This window comes from Orycteropus afer, unplaced genomic scaffold (genome assembly GCF_000298275.1).
Source record: "Orycteropus afer afer isolate SDZICR_OR568_19922 unplaced genomic scaffold, OryAfe1.0 scaffold00054, whole genome shotgun sequence".
In the NCBI taxonomy this organism is placed as follows: domain Eukaryota; kingdom Metazoa; phylum Chordata; class Mammalia; order Tubulidentata; family Orycteropodidae; genus Orycteropus; species Orycteropus afer.
The window spans coordinates 4,334,241-4,351,805 of NW_006921641.1; the positions used below are offsets into that span (position 1 = coordinate 4,334,241).

General features: G+C 41.1%; 1 protein-coding gene across 1 annotated transcript in view; it reads right to left on the minus strand.

The window, feature by feature from the left end:
- The window catches only part of SPAST (spastin), a 161,182-nt gene extending 151,812 nt beyond the window's left edge, over positions 1-9,370 (minus strand). The window contains exon 1 of the mRNA XM_042780684.1: positions 8,956-9,370. Coding sequence (XP_042636618.1) covers positions 8,956-9,370 — 415 coding nt within the window. The remainder of the gene's footprint in view (positions 1-8,955) is intronic.
- Between the last annotated feature and the right edge of the window lie 8,195 nt (positions 9,371-17,565).

Here is a 17,565-nt window from a genome sequence, read left to right on the forward strand (position 1 = left end):
ATTATTGAACCCAGGAGAGAGGTGGTGGGTGCTTTGGGAAGAACGGTTGGTGAAAGGGCTGGAGGGAGGCAGCATGTTTGGCTTTGCAGTAATAGGCCTTGGGTTACTGCTGTCTTCCTCTTGTGAGATTAGAGGAGGTCAGAACATGTGGCCTCCTTGCCCTTTTTGCAGTGTGTATGTGTATACATAGTTTAAAGTCACGTATGTTACATATAAAGCATATTAGCGCAATTGATGGTCTTTTCCAGTCAGCCCCTGGCCTTGTTCTGGTGGGTGATATATGAAGAAAACTAACACAAGTCCACAAGAACCAAAATACAAACTTAAGTACAGTCAACCCAAATTTGGAGATCATCTGAAGAACTGATTTGACACACTGAACATCAACGACCGAAGACCAGACAAATTGTGGGAAGCCATCAAGAATATCATATACGAAAAAAAGTAAAAGGTCATAAAAAAGACAGGGAGGGAAGGAAGAAATGACCAAAATGGATGCCAAAAGACTCAAAGTTCCTTCTAGCAGAGAATAACTAAAGCAAATGGAAGAAATGATGACGTGAAAAAGCTGAACAGAAGATTTCAAAGGGCAGCTCAAGATGACGATGTATTATAATGAAATGTGCAAAGACCCAGAGTTAGAAAATCCAAAGGCATGAACACGCTTGGCATTTCTCAAGCTGAAAGAATTGAAGAAAAAATTCAAACCTTGAGTTGCAATACTGAAAGATTCTATGGTCAAAATACTGAAGAATGCAGGAAGCATCAAAAGAAGATGGAAGGAGAAACCCCCAAGATTATGGCCCCAAGTCACTCTTCAGACCTGGAAGTGAACTTGCTCCCATGGCTTACAGCCAAACAATAAATAGGCATATAAGGTAGGTATACTCCTTAGACCAAATCACTCATGGGAGGTCAGAAGAGTAGTATTTGTGCAGGGAGATAGCTCAGTGGGCAGGAATGCACAGTAAAAAAGGCCACATGGAAAAGGTAACCAAAGGGAGGAAGTAGGAAGAGAGCTATTACATTATGGGAATTACAATCAATATCATAAAATGTGTAAGCACTGCTGTATGGAAATGAATTTTCTCTGTAAACTTTCACCCAAATCACAATTTAAAAAAAAGCATACACAAAATCACTGTACCAAAAAGAATTGGTTCGATCATTTCAGGAGGTAGCAAATGATCAAGAACTGAATCCAATGACAAAAACAAACAAACAAACAAACAAAAAACAGGCTCCAGGAATTGACAGAATACTGAGTGAGATGTTTCAACAAATGGATGTAATTCAGGAAGCGCTTATGTGTTTATGTTAAGTAATATGGAAGAAAGCTACTTGGACAACTGACTGGGAGAGATCTGTATTTATGCTCATTCCAAACAAAGGTGATCCAACAGAATGAGGAAATTATCAAATAATATCATTGTTACACACAGTATAACATACACAGTAAAATTTTGCTGAAAATAATTTAAACCAGTTACAGTACAGCTCTAGTAGCATAGTGTCTAAGGCACTTGACTGCTAACCAGAAGGCTGGCGGTTCAAACCCACCAGCCACTCCTCGGAAGGAAGGTTAGGCAATCTACTTCTGCAGTGATACTGCCTCGGCAGCCCAAGAAGGGGTTGCTACGAGTGGGGTCCGACTCAACGGCACACAACAACAACAATAACGGTACATCTACAGAGAATTGCCAGAAATTCAGGCAGGATTCAAAAGAAGATGTGGAATGAGGGATATCATTACTTAGATCAGATGGAACTTGGCTGAAAGTAAAGAATACCAGAAAAATCTTTACTTGTATTTTATTGACTCTGCAAAGGCATTCGATTTTGTAGATCATAACAAATTATGAATAACATTGGAAAGAATGGGGATTTCAGAACACTTAATTGTGCATATAAGGAACCTAGACATAGACTAAGAGGCAGTTATTCGAACAGAACAAAAGGATCCAGTATGGTTTAAAATCAGGAAAGATGTGTGTCAGGGTTGTATTCTTTCACTGTACTTATTCAATCTGTATGCTGAGCAAACAATCCAAGAAGCTAGACTATATGAAGAACAATGCAGCATCAATATTGGAGACAGACTCATTAACAACTTATGATTTGCAGATGACAAACCTTGCCTGCTGAAAATGAAGACCTGAAGCACTTACTGATGAAGATCAAAGACTACAGCCTTCAGTAGCGATTACACCTCAAAATAAAGACAACAAAAATCTTCACGAATGAACCAATAAGCAACATCAAGATAAATGGAGAAAAGATTGAGGTTGTCAAGGATTTCATTTTACTTGGACCTACTACCAATGTCCATGGAAGCAACAGTCAAGAAATCAAACTATGTACTGCACTGGACAAATATGTTGCAAAAGACCTTTAAAGTATTAAAGAGCAAAGATGTCATGTTATTTTCAATCACCTCATATGCTTGCGAAAACTAAGTAATGAGTAAGGAAGACTGAAGAAAACCCGATGCATTTGAATTACGGTGTTGGCAAAGAGTATTTAATATATATATCATGGACTGCCAGAAAAACAAACAACTCCTGACTTGCAAGAAGTACAGCCACAATGCTCCTTAGAAGGGATGCTGGTGATACTTTTTCTCTCATACTGTGGTTACGTCATAGGAGGGGCCAGTCCCTGAAGAAGGATTTCATTCTTGGTGAAGTAGAAGGTCATCGAAAAAGAGGAAGACCCTCAATGAGATAGACTGACATAGTAGCTGCAACAATGAACTCAATCATAGCAAAGACTGCGAAGATGGCACAGGAAAGGGCAGTGTTTTACTCTGTGTTACATACAACATCACTACGACTTGGAACCCACTTGAAGGCACCCAACAACAACCACCTAACAACATATATGGTGTGTGTGTGTGTATACACACACATATAAAGAGAGAGAGACACACACAGAGAACAGAGAAGTTTCCTCTGCTATCCAAAAGTAGTATATTCCTACGAAATCTTTCATAAACCAAAATGGCATAATGTGAAAAAGCAATTACTTTATATGGGAAGTATTTTTTGAGCATTCCCAAACCCCAAAAAATAACTTACCAAATCATACCAAATAACACATAAAACTAAAAAACACTAACATACAGCGTGCACAGACACAGTTCAAAGCTATGGTAGCTTGATGCTGAGTGTAGTGCCCATGGAAAGAGCTTTGTGATGCCTCTCATGGCTTAATATGCATGCTGCCTCTTTAAAGGCTCCCTATAAAACAAAAGCTGAATAATAGTTTTGCTTTCCACCTTTTTCCAAAAAAGTGAAAATTCTCTTCGGATTTATTTCGGTTACAGAAAACAGTTACTAATGTAGGTCTTTTGAAAAGTGAAGTGGTATAAACTGAACATTCAAAAAGCAGGGGATACATGTGTATATAATTTATAAATATATATATTTATTTATATACCTTAAAACTCGGAATGAAGAGAAAAAGAAAAAGATCTTACTAATTTCTAATTTTCATGTCAGATTCTCCAGACTTACTACATTCTGAAAAAAAAACCGGTTCTTTCATGCAATAAACTGGGCCCTTACTGTTAAGTCCTGCATAACAAACCACACCTATAGAACTTGCACCATGTATTTATTACCAGAGCTCAGATCTCAGACTTGTCTAGTAGCAGGAGCCATACAAAACATGCTAGGTCTTGTTTCAGTTAATCCAAGGAACCATACTAACAGGATCTCCTTTCCTCCAAATATTGCAAAGGGCCCATCACGAGCATTAAAAAGCAGAGAACCAGCTTATTTTAAGTTACAAAATTAGTCTGTTCACCTAAACTCTTCCGGCTTCTGATACTGTGAGTTTACTCTTTCAATTGTAGTTTCTCCATATAAAAAATGGGTATCATAAATTATCAGTCTTACAAGGATATTCAATAAGACAAAATTATTTAACTCTTCGAAAAAAGAAGAGACATAAAATGAACAAGAAATATATAGAGTTACCCCTCAGTATCCACAGAGGACTGGTTCCAGGACTCCAGCAGATAACAAGATCCTCGGACATAAAAGTCCTTTATATAAAACGGCATGGTATTTGCATGTAAGGAGGAGCTCTGGTGGTGTAGTGCCTAAGGCATTTGACTGCTAACCAGAATCCTGGCGGTTGAAACCTGGTGGTTGAAACCCACCAGCCACTCACTCTTTGGAAGGAAGACTCCAGCGATCTACTTCTGTAGTGACACCTCCTTGGGAACCCAAGGAGGGATTGCTATCAGTCAGAACAAGCTGGACAGCAGTGATTTTGTTTTGTTTTGTTTTTATTAAAATTAGATTTAATCTGATGTTATAATTTCAAGGCACCAAAATGCTGGAACTAATAACACTACTCTACTTTGAAATAGTTTGCTTTACTATATACATTTTTGTTCTTGTTATGTGCCGTTGAGTCGGACCTAACTCATAGCAACCCCTCTTTGGGTTTCTGAGGCAGTATCACTATGGAAGTAGATTGCCCCATCTTCCTTCCAAGGAGTGGCTGGTGGGTTTGAACAGCCAGTCTTCTGGTTAGCAGTGCCAGCCTTCTGGTTAGCAGTCAAGTGTCTTAGCCACTATGCTACCAGAGCTCCCACTATATTCATTAACACTACTATAATCTGAAATAGTTCGCTTTTCATACCTTTAGCAGCTAAGTCAAGCTGTAAGAATAGTAGTACATGACACTGTTGTTTGGTGCCATTGAGTTGATTTTGACTTATAGCCACCTCATGTGACACAGCAGAACTGCCCCAATTCTAGGCTATAACCTTTACAGGAGAGGACAGTCAGGTCTTTTTTCAGAGCTGCTGGGTAGGTTTGAACTGCCAATCTTTGGGTTAGCAGCATTATCGTTTCCTAACTTAAAGCCTACTGGCTTACCAGTTAGGAAAATTTTGAAGATGGCCTAGCCAATTTATTTCCATTTGTTATATATACTTTGATAAAGTGAGAGAAGGGGAGAATTTAATTTTCTTGGAATAAAATTAAAATTCTCTGTTGTCAAGGACAGGTCAGAGGTAACCATATCTCAAATGTGAATTCTGTCTTTCAGCGACTAGATTAAGGCTAAAGTACAATTGAGATAGAAGAAAACTTTGGCAAAATAAACTCAATTTTACTACATTTTTAAAAGAAAATGAATACGTTACTCATTTGTTTCAATGTGAACTAATTTAACTTGGTATAGGAAAGCATCAGTTGAACTCAAAGTAAAGAGCTGTCGTAACCCATTCTGATGTCCATTAGAGAAACAAAATATTTCTATGAATACAAACATCAGTTGAAAAAAGAGTGAAATATGTAGCATACAGATCACTGAAAATATTTATTTATTTATTTATTTTAAATTTTAAAGTATATTTAACAGTGAAACCCAAAGATTAGATAGTATGAAACAGGTTTACATTCTATTTCTGTCATTTATTCTTCACATGGAACTGCTTTTTCTTTAAAATCTGAGAGTCCAGGATTGTTTCTGAATGCCTAGATTTTCCCTGATCTCACCTCTTAACCTACCCCCAAATCCCACAAACCAGTATTAACTAAAAGTTCCCTGATTTTCCTTGCATTTTCTTCCTAAATATAACAATTAAAATAACACACTCTTAAAACATCCTTTCTATTCTAAAACATCTTTTGATCTGGATTAGTAAGCTTCAGCAGAATTTACTGGAGTATACTGCAATAAAACAATGCTTCTATAATGAAGTAATCATAGTACTCCTCTTCACCTTCACCTTCCGTAAGAGATCCACAGATATTCCTAAGAGACGGTGACCAGAGCCATTAACAAAAACTTCCTTCCATAAATACATAGTATTTTTCCTTAAATGTGTCTCCATCTTTGAACCCTCTAACCCTCTCACTGTCTTTACATTCCAAAACCAGGATGAATATCTACCTCTTCCCCTATGTCCTATTTCTCACTTCTAGGCCCTGCAGAGGAAATACATTTAAACAAGACTGAAATCCCAAAACAGTTTTTGGATTTAGTAATGTAGAGAGACACTACAAATGAACTGCAGATGGCTCATTTTATCACTAGCACACAACACAAATGAACACCTAATTGAGGCATGGGAGCTCTGATAGCGTAGTGCCTAAGGCACTTGACTGCTAACCAGGAGGCTGGTGGTTCAAACCCACCAGACACTCCTCGGAAGGAAGATGGGGCAATCTACTTCCGTAGTGATACTGCCTCGGAAACCCATGAGTCGTCAAACGCTATGAGTCGGGTCCGACTCGACAGCACATAACAATAACACAATTGAGGCATGGTAGAAAGGTGGATTTCTTTAGGAGTTAGAGCGAAAAGCAAGTTCTCAACACACTGAAAGAAGGAATGAGAGGAGGGACATAGTATGACTCCTTCTAACATCATTTAGCATCTCTCATTAAAAAAAAAAACTCATTAACTATTAGCATATGTTTGGATTGACATGCTTTAACCATTAATGACTCAGTTTCTTCATCTATGAAATGCTAACAGTAGGTTTCTTTACCTTCCAAGGTTATTATTAAGATTAAATGAGAGCACATGCAAAGCTAGCAGCACAGCTCTTGTCACAGAGTAACTAAAAAATGTTAGCTTAAAAGAAACCTAAGAGATTGCTATGGCTTGAACTGTGTCCCCTAAAAATACTTGTTGTAAACCCTAAGTTGTATGCCTGTAGTTATCAACACCCATGGAAGCAGCAGTTAAGAAATCAAACGTATAGTCGCAGGGTACATCAAGCTCAATTGGCATAACATACTATACAAAACACTGTTCCACCTCCTATTTTGGAGCGTAGCAACTGGGATTTTAAAAGCTAGCAAGCTGCCACCTAGATGCAACAATGGATCTCTACTTGTCCAGAGCAAAAAAGAATGAAGAAAACCAAAATTCATGGAAACAATTAGTCCTAGCAACTGGTACACCATCCGATCTGCAGCCTATACAACTATGAGACCAGAAGAACTAGATGGTGCCCAGCTACCACTCACTGTCATCCACTTGAAGTGGATCTATGTAGGCGATCCTTGATAGCGAGGGAGAACAATGTGGAACAAAATTCAAAATCATTTGGAGGAAAAAAAAAAAAAAGGTGGGGACCAGGTTTGCTGGTCGGATAGAGCCTGGTGGAACCACTGAGACTATGGCCCCTAACTGCCCTTCGAGTCTGGAATTGAACCTACACCTGCGGTTTCCAGACAAACAAAATACAGGCATATGAGTTGAACATTTACCTCAAGTAGATACACTCCTTGGAGAGAACAATCATGGAGAAAGAAGGGCTGTTCATGCCTAGGGAGACAGCTCAGGGGGCAGGAGCCCATGGAGAGATGGACACTGGGACGGGGTAACTATGGGGAGGAGGTGGGAGGGGAGCTGTTGCATTGTGGTAAACTGTGGTCAATGTCATGAGACAAAGTGTATGTGAACTGCTATGGAAAGTGTATTTGCTTGCTCTGTAAATCTTCACCCAAATCACAATTTAAAAAAAATCAAATGTATTGCATTGGGCAAATCTGCTGCAAAAGACTTCTTTAAAGTGTTAAGAAGCAAAGATGCCACTTTGAAGACTAAGGTGCACCTGACCCCAACCATACTATTTTCATCTCACTTACTTTGGTCATGTTGTCAAAAGGGACCGTTTCCTGGAGAAGGATATTATGCTTGGTAAAGGGTCACCAAATAAGGGGAAAACTCTCAATGAGATGGATTGACACAGTGGTTGCAAAGATGGGTTCAAGCACAGCAAGGATTGTGAGGATGGTGCAGAAATCGGCAGTGTTATCTTGCGTTGTACATAGAGGGTCCCTGTGAGTTGGAGGCAACTGGAAGACACATAACATGTCTGTGGTTACAATTCCACTTGGGAATGGTTTGTCTTTGTTATGTTATGAGACAAATTGGTGTGTGTGTGGGGGGGGGGTATGTTTTAAGTCAATCTCTTTCTAGATCCAACCAAGTGAAAGAAGAGAGATGGGGGAAGACTGATGCTAAGCCACCCTGAGATTTGCAAAGAACTAGGAAGTAGAAGCTGAAAAGGCAAGGACCTTCCTTCCCCCAAAGCTGACAGAGAAAGCCTTCCCCTGGAGCTGGCACCCTGAATTCCGACTTCTAGCCTCTTAAACTGTGAGAAAATTAAACCATCCTGTTATGGTATCCTGTTACAACAGCACTAAATAACTAAGAAAGGGTTGTATTATCCTTGTTGTCATTTGTTTTAGATTTTATTCTAAAATAGTAAGTTTATCCTATTCATTCATTTTAAATTTCAGCTTAGAAACTTAGAGAAGCCACCTTGGAATACTGGTTTAATTGAAATCAAAGCAACCAGAGCAGAATTTTTATGCTACAATACAACTTCACTGGAAAATATTTAGGTGTCATCATATCGACAAAATGACTGTCATGAAACTTTAAAAAATACTGCAAATCCAGTTGTAATAATATGCAGATGTTCCTTTCAAAATTAAGTCACCTTTTGTTATTTTTCTTTTTCGATTTCTGACACCTTAACTACAGTACTCTGCTTTCATTAAAAGCCTGTAACAAGGTACAGGTTCTTCGATATGAAAACCTTTTGGAAACCTGGCTCTGACGGGGCCGCAGACTGTTTACAACTGTGCACACTGCTAGAAAGAATCTGTGTGGTCACTCTAGGACAACTGTCACTGTTACCAGCACGTCTGGGTGTCTAACAGAGAAGTGCGGAGGAAGGCTACAGTCTGAAACAAAGTGTATAACTAGGGTATCTGGACAGAGGATGTTAATTGAAAATCATAAAAGATGAGGGTCTGACTTGCGGGAGAGCGCTCCCCAGGGGCAGATCAATACCAGGGTGGAAACGGCCCCTCCCCCAGGAAAGGGACTCAGGTGTTATCTTCTCTTTGCGACCCCTGCCTCTTTCTTCCCGGTGCTGCCCCCTTCCCCTACTCCCCCTCTTCCCATTACCTTTCTCGTCCTCATCAATGCGTAGGGCAATGGAGATGTACTCGAAGGCCTGCTTGTGGAAAGCTCGGACGCGGTCGGCCTCCCCGCCCGGCACAGGCGACGGGGGCGAGGCTGGGGCTGGCGCTGGCGCTGGCCGGGAGCTCCTCTTGGCGGCCATGAGGGCGCGGGATAAGCGCTGGCAGAGCCACACGAAGAGGAGCCCCAGGTGGAAAGCGACCAAGCGCAGCAGCGCGAAGCCCACGAACAGCGGGTAGGAGAAATAGTACAGGTTCCGTTTATGCGGCGACCGGGACGAAGGGGCCGGCCCGGCGGCGGAAGGGGCGGGGGCCAGGCAGGGGGGCGGAGGCCTCGGAGGCACCGGGCTGCTGGAGCCGCCGGAGCCTTTCTTCTTCCCTCGTCCACCTGGGGAATTCATTCACAGCTCCCACTGCCGCCGCCGCCATAACCCGCCTCCCGCAGTTTGACGGCGACCAAGCGACGGCGGCGGCCACTGCGACAGCCACAAACGCCCGCGCGCCTGCCGGTCCCAGGAGCTCGACACCTCCACGCCCTGCCCGCCGGCCACGCCCCTTTCTCCTAAGAGCTAGGAGCACAAACAGGTCTTCGGCTGTCTGTAGGAGACCAACTCTTGCTCCCCACCCCCTTCCCCGTCCTCTGCCTCCGGATAGTGGAGCGCGGCGCGCACGCGCACGCCCTCCTGTGTCTTTTTCCGGCGCGCGCGCTCACGCTGCCGTCTTTGTTGACTTGGCTCTTCTAGTGCGCATGTGCGGCGCCCTCTTTGGGGCCCTTTCCGAGCGGAACTGCAACTCCCAGGGTGCAGTTCGGCTCCTACCGGCCTAGGGGTTGTGTTTGCTCGCTGCGCTGCTCCTGAAATATGCTTCCTCGTTGGGAACTTTTGGTTATCAGCCCATCTCAGAAACCCAAAGGGAATCACTATGAGTAGTAATCACCTTGATGCAGTGAGTTTGGTTCTTTCAGTGGCACATTGCCTAAGGTTTAACAGCTAACCATGCCAATAAGTGAGATAAGTGAGGCCCGGGCGTATGTATCTTTTCTTTGTGACATAAAAAGCAAAAGAGTATAAATTTGAGCATTAATTTAGTATCAGTAAAGTACCTAAAAATCTTGGAAATCATCCCATCTATATATTATAAAATATAATTATTGTTGGTCTGAATTTATGTCAGAACACAAAATGCAGTTAGGGCTCCCTCTGTGGACCACAGCCCTCTACAAACTGTTTTAGAATTTAAGCCCTAATACAACCTACCCACTAAAACATAAAACATTTTGGTTTAATCTCCAAATGATAAATACATCCATATAACTACCAGAAGAATCACTGGTAGTTGGAAAATACGGCCTTGGTGATAGAAATGATGCTGGAGATTGCATGACAGAATTTTGCAAGACCAATGACTTATTAATTGCAAATACCTTTTTTTAACAACATAAATGGTGGCTATACACGTGGACCTCACCAGATGGAATACACAAGAATCAAATTGACTACATCTGTGGAAAGAGGTGATGGAGAAGCACAATTATCTTTAGCCAAAGCAAAGCCAGGAACTGACTGTGGAATGGACTATCAGTTGCTCACATGCAATTTCAGCTTGAAGCTGAAGGCAATTACAAGTCCATGAGAGCCAAATTATCACCTTGCTTATTGTTGTTAGGTGCCAATGAGTCATGTCTGACTCATAGTGACCCTATGTACAGCAGAACAAAATGCTGCCTGATGCTGTGCCAGCTGCACAATCCTTGCTATACTGAGCCCATCGTTGCAGCCACTGTCTATCCATCTCGTTGAGGGCCTTCCTCTTTTTCATTGACCCTCCACTTTACCAAGCATGATATCCTTCTCCAGGGGAATGGTCCCTTCTTAAAACATGAACAAAATAGGTGAGATGAAGTGTGGCCATTCTTGCATCCAGGGAGCATTCTGGCTGCATTTCTTCCAGGACAGATTTGTTAGTTCTTTTAGCAGTCCATGATACCTTCAGCATTCTTCACCAACACCACAACTCAAAAGCATCAACTCTTCTTCGGTTTTCCTTATTCATTGTCCAGCTCTCACATGCATATGAGGCAATGGAAAATACCATGGCTTGTGTCAGGTGCACCTTAGTCTTCAAGGAGATATCTTTGCTCTTCATCACTTGAAAGAGGTCTTTTGCAGCATTATTTGCCCAATGCTATACAATGTCTGATATCTTGACTGCTGCTTCCATTGGTGTTGATTGTAGAACCAAGTAATACGAAGTCTTTCACAACTTTAATCTTTTTTCCATTTATTTTAATGCTCCTTTTTGGTCCAGTTGTGAGGATTTTTGTTTAGTTTATATTGAGGTATAATCCATACTTCAGACTGTAGTCTTTAATTTTCATCAGTAAGTGATTCAAGACATCCTCAGTTTCAGCAAGCAAAGTTGTGTTGTCAGCTTATCACAGATTATCAATGAGTCTTCCTCCAATTCTGATGCCACTTTCTTCTTCATGTAATCCAGCAAATATCCCACCTGAATATTCCACCTGAATTTAGAGGCCATCTGAAGAACAGATTTGACACATTGAATACCAGATGAATTGTGGGATGACATCAAGAACATCATACATGAAGAAAGCAAGAGGTCATATAAAAGACAGAAAAAGAAGACCAAAATGGATGTCAGAAGAGATTCTGAAACTTGCAATTGAGTGGAGAGAAGCTAAAGCAAATGGAAGAAATGACAAGATAAAAGAGCTGAACAGTGGACTTCCAGTAAGATGGTGGAATAGGCAGACAGGCTACACAGACCCTCTTCAACAAAGAAAAGAGAAACCAATTGACATAGATACAGAAGATAAACCTGGAGCCCTGAGCTTTGAAAGGAAGGATACAGAAGTGAATTAAACATCAACTAGTAGAAGAACCTGAATAAAAAACAGTGAGTAAGGAGACAAACAGAGCTACGGAATTGTCAGCTATCCTGACAGCATGGACAGCCTGAATATTTCCAAGTGGTGTTAGGACCTGAGAATTAACCTAAAAATTGGCCCTGCTCACCAAGGGCTGCATGGAATAATGCACAGGTAGCTGATGACTCAAAGGAGAAACAGCAAAGGAGACAAAATGAGTTGCGGACTTTTGGCTGTCTGGAGGGTGCAGCCATTTTGAATTTTTACAAACAGTGGCCATTTTGGATATTTAAAGTGACAGCATTCTCATTCAGATTCCAGGGGCCTAAAAATAGGCTTCACTTGCCAAAGACAGTACAGACATACGGAAGGCTGATGACTGGAAAGGAGACAGGTGGTGAATTCATAAGTGCTGCAAACTAACGACTCGGAAGGAAGGTTGGGCAATCCTACTTTCGTAGTGACACTGCCTTGGAAACCCAAGGAGGGGTCGCTATGAGTCGGGGCCGACTTGACGGCAAACAACAACAACAAGCAAACTAACGAACAGAGGAGCACAGTACCCTGCTTACTCAGACAACATCCAAACAAAACAAAGACAATGAAAATCTTGGGTGAATCACTCCAAAATACAATCACCAATTAAAGGTCACAGTGTCTTGGAGAAAACAGACCATCACAGTCCACACAAAGATGCAAGATAAAGCAGTAGAAACAAGGGACCAGGATACAGACCCAGAACACAACCCGGAGGAAGAAACAGCATTGGAACTCCCTGATAAGGAATTCAGAAGAATTATATTTAGGTGCCTTCACTGAATTGAGAGAGCAAGGAAAACACTGACAAAATTGAGGAAAACACAGAGATAACCCTAGAATGATTTCAGAAGACAATAAAATAACAAAATGACAAAATAAATGAAAAATTAGAAATGATACAAAATCTACAAGATAGAAATCCAGATTAGTACTAAATTCTCAAATAGGTAACACACTGATTGGGCAAAGGAGTAGAATTTAATCAATGGAAGACAGAATTAGTGAGATTGAAAACAAATACCTCAATACTTCTTTGGAAGGGGATCAGTCAGAAAAAAAGATTAAAACAAAATGAAGAGAGTTTGAGGCAGCAGGCTGCACTGTCCAGCTATGGCATTGCTCTTCCTTCCTCTTTAACTTCACACTCCAGTGGTGGCAGTGGCGTGAAAATGTCTTAGAGGCCTGCTGTCTTCCTCCTGCATGTCAGCCTTGCTTGGCTGGTCAGTCCAGCATCATTTGTCGGCAGCCTGTGGCCTGCTAGTGCTCAGCCCCCATGTGTGTCATGCCCAGGCCCAATGGCTGGAGGTCATGCCTGGCCTGAGAACTTTCTTACTCCAGTGGTGTGAACTCCACAAGTGAAGCCTCGCAGCACTGAGAGCAGGTGAGCCCTCAGGTAAACGAGTGAGTCTGAGGGGTGGCCGGACAGGTGGTAGCACCGCAAAGATAATGGCTAAGTAGCTGATTCGTATGGCTAACGAAAAACATAGCAATAACATCACCCAGGACTGCAACATCAGCAAGACTTGGAGAAATGCCCCCGCAGAAAGGGCTTCTGTAGAACCCTGGTTATTGGATCTCTTCATTTTTGTTGTTGGTGACTCTGTAATTTTCCAGATTATTCAGAGTGTCAGGATGGGCATGTGAAGTGACTGAACCTTAAGATGTGTGTTAGACTGGATCCTCTAGAGAAACAAAACCAACAAAGCTTATATATATATATATATATATAGAGAGAGAGAGAGAGAGAGAGAGAGAGAGGGAGAAGTTTATCTTAGGAAACTGGCTCACAAATGTATAGAAGCCGGCAAGTCCAAAGTCCTTAGAGCAAACGTCAGGCTGGAGGCTATTCTTAGCTTCCGCAGCCACACGGGCCGAGAAGCTCAAGGCTGGCCGGCAGTACATCGGCTGTTGACTCCAACAAATGATGAATCCAAGATCTCCAGGCCGAATAGTGGACTGCTCACTCACAGACAGTAGTAGGCAGCACAACAGAATCCCGATCCACAGAAAATTTGTGTCTCTTCCCAGGATGTCCCTGGGTATCCTGGAAGCAGGCCACATCCCTAGGGAAACTCCCCTTGAACAGATTGGCCACTCATCTGATCCCATCATGGAAACAACCACAGAGAAATGGGGTCCAGCCAAATTGACACACAGATGTTTCCATTCTCCTGTGAATTTTAACTTGAACTCATTCCTAATGTTTGATATTCTGGTTAAAAAGAATTAGGTAAAGCATCCTGCCTCAGAATGACTTTTCATATCATCCTTCATGTATCTTTCAAAGGTTTCTTAATGAGTCATTTCAAGTTTTCTAGTCCATACCACAGTGCCTTACAGAAGCAACACATGATTAAAGCTATACAATTTGATTGTTAAGCTACAGTAGTGGACTGTACTTAGTCAATAAAGAGTAAGCTACAGTAGTGGATTGTACTTAGTAAAGAGTAAGTTTTCCTTTTTGGTTGTTAAAACTGTGTAGATAGTGTCTAGATTTTGTTATTTTATATATATATATATATATATATATATATATATAAAGGAACTCTGGTAGCATAGTGCTTAAGGCACTTGACTGCTAACCAGAAGGCTGGAGGTTCAAACCTACCAGCCACTCCTCAGAAGAAAGATGGGGCAATCTACTGTAATGATACTGCCTCAGAAACCCAAGGAAGGGTCTCTATGAGTCGGGTCCAACTCAACGGCACATAACAACAACAGACACACACACATATGGGAACTCTGGTAGCATAGTGCCTAAGGCACTTGACTGCTAGCTAGAAGGCCGGTGGTTCAAACCCACCAGCCACTCCTCAGAAGGAAGGCTGGACAATCCTACTTCCGTAGTGATACTGCTTCAGAAACCCAAGGAGGGGTCACTATGAGTCAGGGCCGACTTGATGGGAAAATAACAACAACATATGTGTATATACACACACACACACACACACATATAGGTAGAGAACCAACAATAGCAAACAACAACTCACCATAGTAGTGATACTGCCTCAGAAACCCAAAGAGTGGTTACTGTGAGTGGGATCTGATGCCACAGCAGTTGAGGGTTTTTTTTTTTTTTTTTTTTTTTTTTATGGGTGTTGATTATGGATCCAATTTAAAATTTGGAATCTATAGTTTTTATGTAGCTAGGCACTTTATCACAACTATCTCTTGAACTGAACGTACACTCCCATATGGGATCATGTAACTGTTCTGTAATAGTGCTTATACATGGAACAACTACAGATTTAGCTTAGTTTTACCATAACCTTCAGCACCTAAAAATTTTAAAAGGCTTCTAAATGCCTAATATAAAGGGAGATCTGGTAGTGCAGCACCTAAGGATGGTAGTTCAAACCCACCAGCCCTTCTTAAGAAGGAAGACTGAGCGATCTATTTCTGTAGTGATACTGCCTTGGAAACCCAAGCAGGGATCGTTGTGAGTTGGATCTGACTAGATGGCAATGAGTTTGGTTTTTTTGGATATAGCCACAACGTCTATTTTAACAATATTATTTAGATTAACTACCTTGGATTTTGCCTGAGTTAATATACTAATCTAAGATAACATAAAAATTAACTTGGTTGACCATTTTGTAATTTAGTCATTGCAGATTCACTGTAAGCTACCATGGTGAAGCACAGTCAGGGAAGATTTGTTTATGTCATCACTGATTGCACCAGGATTAAGGTATCAAAGGGCTTTAGGGAAAATTTTAGGGAAAAAATACTATTGAAAAATGATTGCCTCATCAGGACATGCTATTGAGTCCAATGTGCCATAAGATAGCATGTTAACAGCACTTTTAATACTAAAAAAGAGGGACTTCTGGTAAGATGGTGGAATAGGTAGACAAGCTCCACAGATCCTCTTCAACAAAGTAAAGAGAAACCAATTGACAGAGATACAGAAGCTAATCCTGGAGCCCTGAGCTTTGAAAGGAAGCATACAGAAGTAGATTAGGCACCAACTAGTGGAAAAACCTGAGTGAAAACAATGAGTATGGAGATGGTCAGAGTAGTGGACTGTCAGCTACTCTGACAGGATCGACAGCCTGAATACTTCCAAGTGGTGTTAGGACCTAAGAATTGACCTAAAGATCAACCGTGGTTACAGACAGCTGCAGAGACCTATGCAGCCTATGGGGGTCTATGACTAGGAAAGAAAACAACAAGAAGGGAGACAACCTGAGCTGTGATCTTTTGGCTAAACGGAGGGCTCAATCATTTTGATTACTTACACATGGTGGCCATTTTGATTATTTAAAGTGACTGAGGGTGAAGCCATTTTGAAGGTTTACAAGCAGTGGCCATTTTGGATATTTAAAGCAACTGAGGGTGCAACCATTTTGAATGTTTACAAGTGACAGCCATTTTGGATATTTAAATGGCCAAAGGTGCAGCCATTTTGAATCTTTAAAAGTGACAGCCATTTTGGATTTTAAAGTGACAGCATTCTTATACGGCGGATTCTAGGTACCGAAGAATAGGCTCCATTTGCCAAGGACAACAGGGACATATGGGAGGCTGACAACAGGAAAGGAGACAGGTGGTGAGTGTGTTAAGTGTTTCCAACTAGTGAATAGAGGAACACAGCACAGTACCCTGTTTACGTAGATAACATACAAACAAAGAAAACAAAAATTGGGGGCTAGTCACTCCAATATACAATCACCAATTAAATATAAACACAAAAAGGTCACAATGCCTTGGAAACAACAGAGCATCACAGCCCACACAAAGAAGCAACATAAAGCAGGAGAAACAATGGACCAGGCTACAGACCCCAAACACATCCCTGAGGAAGACCCAGCACTGGAACTCCCTGATAAAGAATTCAAAAGAATTATATTTAGGTACCTTCAATTAATTGAGAGACTGATCAAAGAAAACACTGACAAAATAGAGGAAAACACAGAGAAAACCCTAGAACAAATTTGAAAAACAATACAAGAACAAAATGACAAAATAATTGAAAAATTAGAAATGATACAAAATCTACAAATCGAAATCCAGAAGATTAATACTAAATTTTCAGAAATAGATAACTCATTGAATGAGCAAAGGAGTAGAACTGAATCAATGGAAGACAGAATTAGTGAGATTGAAGGCAAATACTTCAATAGTTGTTTGGAAAGAGAACAATCAGAAAAAAGATCAAAACAAAATGAAGAAACTCTAGGTTCATGTGGGATACTATCAAAAGGAATAACCTACGTGTAATCGGAATTCCAGAACAGGACGAGACAAATAAAACTGCAAAAAAAATTGTCAAAGATTTGATAGAAGAGACTTTTCCTGGTATGATGAAAGATGAGAATATATCCATTCAACAGGTCCAATGAACCCCAAACAGGATAGACCCCAAAAGAAAATCTCTAAGACATCATCATCAAACTCACCAAAACAAAAGACAAAGAAAGAATCCTAAAAGCAGCATGGAAAAAACGAAAAGTTACCTACAAGGGTAACCAATAAGAATAAGCTTGGAAATGTAGAATCTGCAAAACACCGCATAACATGGATGAACTTGGAGGACATTATGCTGAGTGAAATAAGTCAGTCACAAAAGGACAAATACTGTATTAGTCCGTTATTGTAAAAGTTAAGGAAAGGTTTATCTATTGGAGGACATTTTCTTTGTTGGTTACCAGGGGTGGGAGGGGAGGG